This window comes from Vigna unguiculata, chromosome 11 (assembly GCF_004118075.2).
Source record: "Vigna unguiculata cultivar IT97K-499-35 chromosome 11, ASM411807v1, whole genome shotgun sequence".
NCBI classification, from domain to species: domain Eukaryota; kingdom Viridiplantae; phylum Streptophyta; class Magnoliopsida; order Fabales; family Fabaceae; genus Vigna; species Vigna unguiculata.
In genome coordinates, this window is record NC_040289.1 from 21,246,732 (window position 1) to 21,258,730 (window position 11,999).

The 11,999-nt window shown below is 32.5% G+C and overlaps 1 protein-coding gene across 3 annotated transcripts; it reads left to right on the forward strand.

Annotated features, from left to right (window-relative positions):
* Positions 1-1,614: 1,614 nt before the first annotated feature.
* LOC114168852 (beta-galactosidase 8-like) lies at positions 1,615-4,074 on the forward strand. 3 transcript variants are annotated; one of them, XM_028053818.1, is made up of 3 exons: positions 1,615-1,715; positions 1,792-1,908; positions 3,798-4,074. In XM_028053818.1, exons 1-3 carry the CDS (start codon positions 1,698-1,700, stop codon positions 4,002-4,004), a joined length of 342 nt encoding a protein of 113 aa, XP_027909619.1. In that variant the 5' UTR covers positions 1,615-1,697; the 3' UTR covers positions 4,005-4,074. The 3 variants fall into 3 exon arrangements, 2 of the variants coding, with proteins under 2 accessions (XP_027909619.1, XP_027909620.1); XM_028053819.1 differs by having other exon boundaries at positions 1,792-1,890; XR_003600779.1 differs by having other exon boundaries at positions 1,621-3,414.
* Positions 4,075-11,999: the final 7,925 nt, after the last annotated feature.

Consider the following 11,999-nt stretch of genomic DNA (forward strand, 5'->3'; position numbering starts at 1 on the left):
TAATAAATTCTGACTTCATTTTTCAATCACCAAGACTTTTTCATTTAAAGTAATTAATAAAAATAAGAATTACAAATTGAAAATAATAGTTATTAAACAAATTACTTCGAGATTTCTTTTTTTGTCTCAAACTACATAGTTTTTGGGGTGAATCTATACAATCTTTGTTCTTATCTTAAGTTAATTTTCGAATCATTCTTTAAATTCTTCGTTTTTTTATACAATTTCTTTAGTGTTTTAATTTTCAATTCATAATTAGAGCTGAAACACAAGGACTTTGCTTTTTTATCCCTATAGAAATTGACAATAATAGCAAGGCCTTTTCATGTAGAAAAGATTAGTTATTTCAGATATATGGTTAGTTCATATAAAACTAGTTCATCTATAATATCATATCACATATACATATGTTTCTTCTATGTTGTAAACTAATTTTCTTTTTATTTTATATTCAATATCTTTTATATAATATCATTTTATATAATATCTTTTTATCACACATTGTAATATCATACAAATTCTAATTCTAACTATTCATTTTTTTGAATATCCAAACTAATATATAATAATTGAATAGATCTATCTATATCTATCTATATATTTATAGATAGATGTTTACTTTGTAGATTCTATTGAGCCACAATATATGTGTGGCAAACTAAACAAAAAAGACTATTTTTGAGAAAACTAGTCAATGATGGCCTTCAATAGATTCACCTATAATAATTGAATAGATCTATCTATATCTATCTATATAAGCCACAACTAAAGTAGCCAAAATGAGAGCTTGAATACCCCTTGTGACACTAAAACAAAATTGCAAATTTGCGAGGGAAATTAGTGAGGGAAAATATTTCTCACTATTTTCTTGCTATTTAGCGAGAGATCAGTGACAAAAAAATTTTGTAGCTAATTTGCGAGGGAATTAATGAGAAAATTTAGTTCTCACTATTTTCTCGCTATTTAACGAGAAACTAGTGACAAAAAGATTTCATAGCTGATTTGTGAGAAAAATTAGCGAGAAAGATTATTTTTCACTAATTTCTCGCTATATAGCGAGAGATCAACGACCAAAGTATTTCATAGCATATTTACGAGAAAAATTGGCTAGGGAAATTATTTCTCACTACTTAACGAGGGATCAGCGAGAAAATTATTTTGTAGCTAATTTGTGAGGAAAATTATTTCTCACTAATTTCTCGCTATTTGGCAAGGGATTAACAAAAAATAAATGGTAGCTAATTTGCATCTAATTATTTATACATTTGCATGTTTTTAATTAATAGTGACGTTAAAATTTTTTTATATGTAAAAATTTCAAATAAATATTGATTAAATTAATTCACATGACTAAAATTTTTAAATATGACATTACAATTTTTCATATTTTAATTTATTTGTAAAATTTAAAATAAATTATACATAACTATTTTATTTATAAAATATAAAATATTTAATTTAACTTAATCATAGATTTAAAAATATTATAATATTTAACTATTTTATTGAATATTTATACTTATTTTATATTAGGTTTGAATTTATTAAGAATAGAAATAAAGAATATTAAGTATAATATTAATATATAATAATTAGTAATTTGAAAAGTATACCAGATGAACTCCTTCTCCCCTTTCACAATCGTCGTTTCTTTTTAGATTCCACTCTCTGAAACCCTTAATTTCTTTGCGTCTTCGATGGCCCTCTCAAGATTGGTATAGATTTCCTCTGGAACCGTTTTTTGAGGTTTCCAGTCTTCTTTCTCTCTCTATTTATTTTTTGAATGTTTAGGTTGACTTCGGAAGACTCCTAGTGCCTTGTGCCCGCACCTATGCTGCGTTGTTGCATCTGCCATTATTTTATCGAAGCTTAGATCGTTGCGGAAGCTTGGTATGGTTGAATGAAAAAGTTAGGTTTCTTTTCTATTTCATTTGGATTTCTTTTACAACTTTCGTCTAGTTCTTCTATTCAAATTATTTTGCTTTAGGGATTGTATTGTTCCCGGGTTTCGATTCGGTTCATTTTTCTTTCTCCATCTACATCCATTGATATGATTCAATGGTTATTTTCCATCTACTGCCAGTTGAGTCTGATTGGACAGTCTCTGGTATTTGTAATCTAATTACCAAGTTATTTTCTAGGGCAAATGTTTAGTTTCTGTATTGTAGTCTGGGTCATGTTTTTGGGCTTCTCTTGATGGCAGGGTTGTCTCGTAAGCATTTTGTTTGCCCTATTTGGAGTGAACTCTGCAAAAACCCTATGCAAGCAATACTGATTATTAGATATTCAACAGAAAAATCATTAGTTATCAGTAGTTAACTGGTTTTCATCTCACCGTTTAAAAATCATAAAAGGTTTATGTTGGGGTCCTGAGTGTAGAGAATCTTAGTCATGAAAATGCAGGATTGTGTAGTAAAAATAGTTGTAAACATAATTGGTAAGAAAAGAGTTAGAGTAGCACGTGCAGGTAAGTCTTGAGGTTGGATATTGGTATCCGGAATTGGAGATATTAAAACACTGAACATAAGATATATTTAATTAAAATCTAAACAAAAGTAGTTTTAGTTCAACTATTTTTTTATTTGATTTTGAGTCATTTTTTAGATGAGTTTTAAATGTAGGTTTTATGTGAGATGATAGTGAAGCGTTGTTGAATCACTACAAAACTTTTTTGCTTGAATTCTTCTTGTATAGGAAGATTTGTTTGTCCTGCACCTCGTGCTCTTGTTCTTGGAATGATCCAATTGATTAAGTATAGGTAAGTTTTAAGTGTTTTGAATATATAGTTTGAGCGCTTCACTAATTCTTTAATGTAAAGATAACTAACACTTTATTAAGTTTGCAATGCTATTTAGTAAAATTGTTAAGGGTGGTATTTCTTATTTAAAAATTGCTAAAGCTTCCTAACACTTTATCACATTGTTTATCATACTACTATTCCGACATATGTATTCTGAATTTCAAATTTTTGTTGTCCTTGTACTATAACATTATTTGTCAATGATTTTATTTGTCCTCGAAAACGAGTATCTAGCAATTTTAAGTTCTTTTATCCTCTTAATTCCTGTATATTCTTTAAGAACCAGGATATGGTTTTGATTACACAGGTTTTATGGTGAAGACATCATATATATCATGAAGTAGTTTTCTTTTCTAGTACCTTTTTGTTGCCACAACTATTATTAGTGCATCTATAGTTTGCTTTTCTAGGTAGCTTTTTGTTGAGTGTGACCTTCCAAGGGATTGAATAACTTTTTCTCCGACTGCCATTTACACTTTTCGATTGTGAAAGATTGTTAGAATGTGGCAAGAGTTGCAGGTTAAGGTGGATTAACTATTTGAGAGTTGATCTAAAGAGAGGGGACATTTCTGTCGAGGAAGAAAATACCATTATCAAGATGCATTCTTCGTTAGGTAACAGGCAAAAAGAGAGGGTATATTTTTTAGTGTTGAGAATGTCTGTTTCAGAGAGTGAAGAGTGTTATCTAAGTTGAAAGTTCTACTTTAGAGAACAAAAGTAGATACATAATTTATAATGCTTGTTAGAAGAGAAAGGTTGATTATTTAATAAATCTTCGTGGATACTAGAGAATAGGATCAACAAATCACTTGGTTTGATTTCAAAAATTGAGAGTGTTTTGGTTTTATATATTAAACTTGAGTTACACAACATCATTCACTGATAGTATTTTTTAGACAAAAATGGCCTGTTGGAAGGCATTTTTATATTATTCATTTCGTTCTTCCTTTTATATTATAAGAAGTCTCATAACCTATAGTTGTTTATGATATGACAGATTAGTTCTGTATCTATAATTTCAAGCTTCACAACTGAATCTTTAAAAGAAGAGATTGGTTCTTCGGTTGATTCTAGCTCAAGATGGAGTTGGATTAATGAACCTGTTGGCATTTCAAAGGCTGATTCATTCTCAAAATTTGGGCTAGTGGAGCAAGTAAATACAATTGGTGATAGAATGTTATGGTTGCTATCAAGGATGAGATAGACTATTTGCCATATCCAACAACAACTAATGTAACATGTTATTATTTTCCATATGGAATCTTCTATTCAAATGATTATGTGCTGATTTGTTGATTAGCTAGAGAAAATTGCTAGGGATCAACTAGGGATTAGTTAGGAAAAAATTGCTAGGGATTAGCTGGGGAAAAATGGCTAGGGATCAACTAAAGATTAGCTAGGGAAAAAATTGTTAGGGATTAGCTAGAAAAATAATTGCTAGGGATCAGTTAGGGATTAGTTAGGGAAAAAATTGTTAGGGATCAACTAAAGATTAGATAGGAAAAAATTGCTAGGGATCAACTAGGAATTAACTAGGAAAAAAATTGCTAACGATTAGTTAGGGATTAGCTAGGGAAAAAAATGCTAGGGATCAGCTAAAAATTAGCTAGGAAAAAAATTGCTAGGGATCACCTAGGGATTAGCTAGGGAAAAAAATGCTAGGGATCACCTAGGGATTAGCTAGCGAAAAAATTGCTAGGGATCGGCTAGAAAAAAATTGTTAGGGATCAGCTAGGGATTAGTTAGGAAAAAAATTGCTAGGAATCAACTAGGGATTAGCTAGGGATATCGGCGAGGGAATCATTCTCTCACTATTTGGCTACCCATAATTTAGCTACGGAAGAATCCCTAGCTAATCCCTTACAAAATGATTTAGCGAGGGATTAGCTAGGGATTATACCGTCACAAATACATTGTTTTCTTGTACTGTGAATACTCTAAGAAACATGGCAGGTATAAGAACTACTAAAGGTACTAAAGAAACAAGAACAACAACTACTAATTCATTAGGTAATATATTTTCAAAAGTCAAAAACTAAGGGATAAGGGTTTTGTGAAATCTTCTAATATGTTAATTGGTAAAAGGATTGGAGTTGGTTGGATGTATTTACTAAAATAAGCTAATCTTTCTTTTGAAAGAACTACATATAAATATGCAACTGATGTAAGTAAAACTAATGCAACGATAGTATTTATATCATTTGTGGGTGTAGCTAACTCCCCATGAGGTAATAGGATGATTTTCTAAGGTAAAAGAGCCCCAATCAATTAGAAACAAAAATAAATAGAAGCAAAGTTCCAAAATAAGGAACCCACGGACCCTATTCTTCTCCAATCTGAGTTTTGCTCATGTCTCGAATGAATACAAGAACATATTCAAATAAATTTTGACTGAAAGTGGGAATGGTTTGCAGATTTCGAGTAACTAGAATTGTTGAAACCTAAGATAGCAATTACAACCCAAGAAGTAATAAGTACTTGGGCATGTATTAGGAAACCCCCTATTTGCCAATAGAAATGTTGACCTACTTCCACAACAAATATATCGGATAATAGTTTTAATGTGTTTATAGAGCATAATAAAACATTCATATTGTCATATCCTCTAAAGAAAGAAGTTGAAAAAGGGGAATTATTTTTATTCAAACATCTCCTTTCCCTTTTGATTTGTCTATTTTCATTTTTCATTTTGAATACTGATACTAACTACATAAAATTTTTGTTTGTTTTCTATTTTAATTTTAATTTTTTGCCTTTTCTTACTAGTATAGTAAGTGATTCCATAAATCTATGAACCCTTCGAAGTAAATTCAAGAATTTTTTATCTTATGATTAATCAAGAATTTCGTATATTATCAAATTGCAAAAACTAATTTGTTAAGAATTAATCAAATTGAGCCTATAACATCATCATTAGTTGGAATTGAAATATCAGCGATGTCCGAGTCACTAGTTGTATCAATTAAAAAAATTGTTGGAATTTTCAAAGTTATACATTCTCGAAGAGCCGTATATTTTTCTTGTTGATCGATAATTATTACAATATCAGGTAAGCTCTTCATATATTTAATGTCGCCAAGATATGTTTCCAATTGAGCTAATTGTCTCTTCAATATAACCACATTTTTTTTTGGAAAACTATGGAATCTCCCTGTCTTTTGTTGCATTCTCAAGTCTCTGAACTTTTGAAGTCGTGTTTTTGTAATATCTAATTCGTTAACATATCGTCGAGCCATTTTTTATTAACATAATGACACTGAGCTTTGACTGCAGCCTGCATTACTGAATCAACTGTTCTTTTTGTACCAATAATTAAGAATTGTTTTCCCCCATTTGTTGCATCAAAAACTAAATCACAAGATTCTGATAAAAATTGAGCATTTATAATAAGATTTGTAATATGTATACCCTTACGCTTTGTAGATATATAAGGTGACATTTTAGGATTTCATTTTCTAGTACCATGGCCAAAATAAATACCAACTTCCATCATCTGTTCCAAAATTATGTTCCTATATCTTTTTGTCATTTATAGTTATCCCCACACTTTTCTTTCATTTCCAAATAAATGACCTAGTATACTAAAATATAAAAAAAATAAGTGTTCCGAAGCACCTTCTCTTTTATTGAAAATTTGTCATTGATAAAAAAAAAGATCGAGCCATTTTTTCTATTTCATTTAATATGATTCGTTTATTTATTATGTTTCTTTTATTATACAAAATATATACAAAATAAAGTGACTTAAGATGAATACAACCTTAAGAATCATTATTTTAGGAATTCTTAAATTCTATACTATTTTGATGTATCACATAATTTTTTTTTTGTTTTTGGGGTAATCTTACTATATTGCCTTTGCTTTGAACGGTATATTATTCTTTTGAATTGGATTCATTTATTCTTTTATCCCATTGTAATATTATCTATCGTGGAATGATCGTATTTGAAAACAATTCGATGATGACAAAATTATTAAAGATCGACATTTCTCATTTCTATTCAACAACATATTCATACTTCCATGATTTTGACTAAGTGATTGTTGAACTTTTTTCCTCGGATTTATAAAAAAAATGGATTGATGTTGGTCCAGTCTGACTCATTATCCAAGATAAATCTTGAACTGAGAGTATCTTTCCTTTATCTTATATATGAAATATGGGATTTTACTAAGTCTATTTTTAAGAAATGTCTAACCAAACCTTTTATACTTAGTTCAAAAAAAGAAACATGCCCTTTTTCGATAGAAGACAATCTTTTGTCTTGATCCCAATTTAAGACTAAACAAGTCTGAACTAATTGAATACTTGTATTAGAATTAGAAATTCCCCGAATTGATTTTCCATTTCAAGAAAGAATATAATGAATACTTGAAGTTCCAAATTATCTCTTTCTTATAAAATATCTTGGGAAAAAATTGGAATAAACTGATTGTATCTTCTATTTCATATAAAATGACTTGTCGAACCAAAAGTGATTGTAAAATATCTTTCATTTTTTTATCCTTTTGATTTTTTTTACCGTTCTCAGTGGTATAAACATGGCACTGTGTCAGATATCTTATCCATTTCTTCGGGAAAATAGATATTCCAAGAAAATATTTTTAATTGAATCTTTTTTTTTCGTCTCCAATAGAACCAATCCGCTTACTTGACTTCTTATATTTACAGTGATTGTTGTATCTACTTCAATAATACTATTATTTCGTATCATTATGGAAGAAAATTTTGGTAAAATATACCCTTCTTCGGGAATGAAAAAAAATTGATCTATTTTAATTTGTTATTTTGTCTTAAATTCTTGAAATCTTGGTTACTAGATTAAAAAATTCCGTTTTTAAAAAAATGTAATTTATATCCATAGTCCTATATTTAGTAATACCCGAGCTTTTTGTTTGGTATTGAGGATCATCGAAATAAGCAAAAGTACTATTTTCATGAAAAATACCATGGATTAGTATTTCTATCAAGATACTCGAAGGTAACATTAGTGCTTTGTCTTGTTCGTTAATCGATTAGAATTGGAATGGAAAAATGAATTTATTTCTCCGCCTCTTTGTTAATAAATCTATAGTATCATGAAAAATAGCAGGATGTGTAAAATGACAATGATTTTTACATAGGATTTGATTATTTTTTGAATAATCTAAAATCCTTTTTTCTTTTTCTTTTTTTTTTCAGAAAGAGTGAAACGAAACAAATTATGTCTTATTTTATTATTACTTGCTAAATGGTTACAAATATCTCTTTCTCATGTAGAAAGATAATGAATGTTCAATTGATCTTTGATCTTTTCAGGTTGAAGAAGAGACTGAAGTGGATCAATCTCATTTTCCTGATAAAATTCATAAATGACTTGTTTTTGGTAAGATATGGACATTACTACATTTAAATTCTGATGCACGATACACAGTTGTACTCCAATGCATTTCTCCTTCTAAGTCAGAATAAACATGTTTTCAAACTTTTTCTTTTAAATTCAAAGTATATGTTCTTGCGAAAATCTCGACAATCACTTCTTCTGATTTACATTATTTGAACTAATAGAAAACTTTTTGGTGGAATAGTCACATTATGTATAATGTCACCATTTTCAATACTAACATCAAAGTTTATATAAGATAGAAAAGTAGGATTCCTGTGACGTGTACGTGTAGGATGAACTTAATCTTTATTGAATATAATTTTTTTCATTATAAGGTACTCACACATGTTCTACAGTCCCCCCTATGAATACTTCGCCAGTATGAAAAGCTCTTAATGTTAATTGAGTACAGGGTTCTCCAATGGATTGACACACAATAATACCTACAGCTTCTCCTAACTCCACCAAGTGACTATGAGTAGGACTTTGACCATAAAACAATCGACAAATCCAAGATGTATTCCTACAGGTAAAAGGTGTTCGTATAGATATTGGTTGTGTTTCAATGGTTTTAAATCAATTGAAAAGTCCAATTCCAATATCTTGATTTCTAATGGTATGAGCACGTAGGTTCATATCTTGGTACTCTCATGTGGGGATATGAGCATGGACATTCGTATGTTTTGTGCTCACACTTGAGAGATGTTACGGGCGGGGAGGTTTGTAGCTGGTAGATCACGTGTGTTGGACTACGAGCGGGGAGGTTCGTAAAGGCAGGACTACGAGCGGGGAGGTTTGTAGAGGCAGGACCACGAGCGAGCAGGTTTGTGGGAGCATCATATATCTTGAGTCCATGGTTAATTAATTGTGTGAATTGAAGGTTGAAAAGCCTTGGGGTATTAAGGTTTTGGCCAAGAACTAAATAGAATAAAATAGTTGGGTTTATCTTGTTTTTATTAAATTATATGTTAATTATTTCTGAGTTCACCCTTTTTGTTTGTGTTTGGCAATGATCGTGTGACGTGTCACATGAGAGCAAATGATATTCCAAGTGATGTTGTTGATGCGTAGCGATGTAGAGAGGGGTAGCATGGGAATTTTGGATAGGAATTTTTTATTATGTTTTCTTTATTCAGTGGGTTTCTTGGAACTTGTAATACAATTTATGACCTAGTTTATTTAATTTTAAGCACGATAAATAATTTTCAAATTTTCTCGTGTTTGGGAACAATAAAATTATGACGTTTGATTTTCAATTATTATTTATTTATTTTAATTAAGTAATATCCAGTAGGGACGTTACATTTGTTATCAGAGCAAAAATTTTAAAGATTTTTGGAGACTTTGGGGAGTGAATTTATCGTGTTTCGTCTACGAAACTGTTGTGTGCTATTGATTGTTAAGAATTATTTGTATTATCATAACCTGAGTTGTTTAATGTGAACAACTGAAAAATGTGGCAGGCACAAGATATGGCTTACAAGACGCATAGGAATAACGCGGGAGCTGATGAGAATGCGCAGGCAATTCCTCAGATGGTGGATGCTATGCAGCCTGTTGCCACGCAGTCGAGGGCTATGATTCCACCAGCCCGACCAGTGACTATGGAATACTTCATGAGACACAAGCCAACCAAATTCACTAGCAAGGCCACCCTAGACGAGGCAGACGTGTGGCTACGAGAATGCGAGAAGATTTTCAAGGTGATTGACTACACGGAGGCGCAAAAACTCACCTTTGCCACTTTCCTATTGGTTACCGATGCAGAGTATTGGTGGATAGGGATGAACAGTAGATGCGGATCCGGGATGAGGAGGTGACTTTGGCAAATTTCAGGAAAGGGTTCCTAGAGAAGTACTTCCCAGACAACGCTAAACATGAGCGCGAAGCTAAGTGTCTTACTCTACAGTAGGGGAACATGTCGCTACAGGCTTGTGTGGATCAGTTTGAGTATCTGGCGAGGTTCTACTCGCAAGTAGTCACAGAAGAATGGCACTGCAGAAAATTTGAAGGAGGCTTGAAGCATGAGCTGTGACGATTCATTGTACCCTTGAAAGTTAGGGAGTTCCCAATGTTGGTGAGGCCAAGAGCAACAGGCCGAGTTTTTGCCATGACCAGCACAAAAGCCATCCGATTAGGAAATCTTATACTAGATTATTGTTTATTGCTTGGTAAAAGTGTGTTAGTACTGTTTAACTCAAGAGCTACACATTTTTGTATATCTCATGACGGCGTGAAGAAATTGGGATTATCGACTCGTGACTTGGGATGCGAGTTAATAGTCGTAACACCAGCGTCTGGACAGGTTTCCACGAATTCTGCCTGTGTTGGATGCTTAATGGAAGTAGAAGGACAAAGATTCAAGGTGAATCTTGTATGTTTGCCTCTGGAGGGTCTGGATGTAATTTTGTGAATGGACTGGGTGTCTATCAACCATGTCGTGATTGACTGTAGATAGCGTAGAGTTGTGTTCCCAAAGACACAAGGGGTAGGGCTAATATCAACATAGGAGGTTGTGAGGGAGATGAAAGAGGGAGGTTGTGATAATAACTCAAGCTGAAAAGAAAAGCACATAATAACAGATCAAAATTATACTAGTGGTGAATGAGTATACCGACATGTTTCCAAATGAAATACCCGAATTACCACCAAGTAGGGACACAAATTTTTCTATTGATTTAATCCCTAGAGTGGGTCCAGTGTCGGTGGCACCTTAGAGAATGGCACCGACAGAACTAGTAGAATATAAAAAGTAGATCGAGGATTTGCTAGAGAAGAAATTCATCAGACCTAGTGCATCGTCGTGGGGAGCTCCTATGTTACTGGTAAAGAAGAAGGATGAGAGTTCTTGGTTATAAGTAGACTATCGGTAGTTGAATAAACTTACGATAAAGAACAAGTATTAATTGTCGAGGATTGATGATTTGCTAGACCAATTAAGAGGAGAAGGTGTGTTTTCCAAAATTAACTTAAGGTCTGGGTATCATCAGATCTTAGGCAAACTGGAGGACGTCTAGAAGACCGCATTCCGATCGAGATATGGACATTATGAGTATGTAGTAATGCCATTCGGGTTAACTAATGCTCTGGCAATTTTCATGGATTACATAAACCAAATTTTCTGACCCTATTTAGACAAGTTTGTTGTGGTGTTCATAGATGACATTCTTATCTACTCTAAGAATATGGAGGAACACGCTAACCATCAGAGAGTTGTATTGGCAGTACTCATGGAGCATCAGCTATATGGCACGTTGTCAAAATGTGAATTTTGGTTGGAAGAGGTACAGTTTCTAGGGCATGTTATCTCTACACAACGTATTGCGGTATATCCTATCAAGATTCAGGCAGTGTTAAATGGGAATGACCTCAGACTGTGACTGAAGTGCGAAGCTTCATGGGGTTGGTCGGGAACTATAGGAGGTTTGTGGAAGGATTCTCTAAAATGGAGAGTCCTCTGACATAGCTCATTAGAAAGGATCAACCTTTCTCTTGGACAGAGAAATGTGAAGAGTGTTCTGAGGAGATGAAGAATAGGTTGACTACGGCTCCAGTACTAGCTATCCTAGACACAAGCAAGAAGTTTGAGGTGTGTTGTGACGCATCCTATCAGGGTTTGGGGTGTGTGTTGATGCAAGAGAAGAGGTCGGTGGCGTATGCTTCTAGACAATTAAAAGTTCATGAAAAGAACTACCCCATTCATGACTTAGAGTTGGCTACAATAGTGTTCGCTTTTAAGACATGGAGACACTACTTGTATGGCTCCCAGTTCCAGGTTTTCAGTGATCACAAAAGCCTGAAGTACCTATTTGATCAGAAGAAGCTGAATATG

Excerpts from the sequence above, each read along its gene's own strand:
- LOC114168852 (XM_028053818.1), top strand. Across the intron at positions 1,909-3,797 it reads TGGTATGGTTGAATGAAAAA|ATTAGTTCTGTATCTATAAT; the intron begins GTTAGGTTTCTT and ends ATGATATGACAG.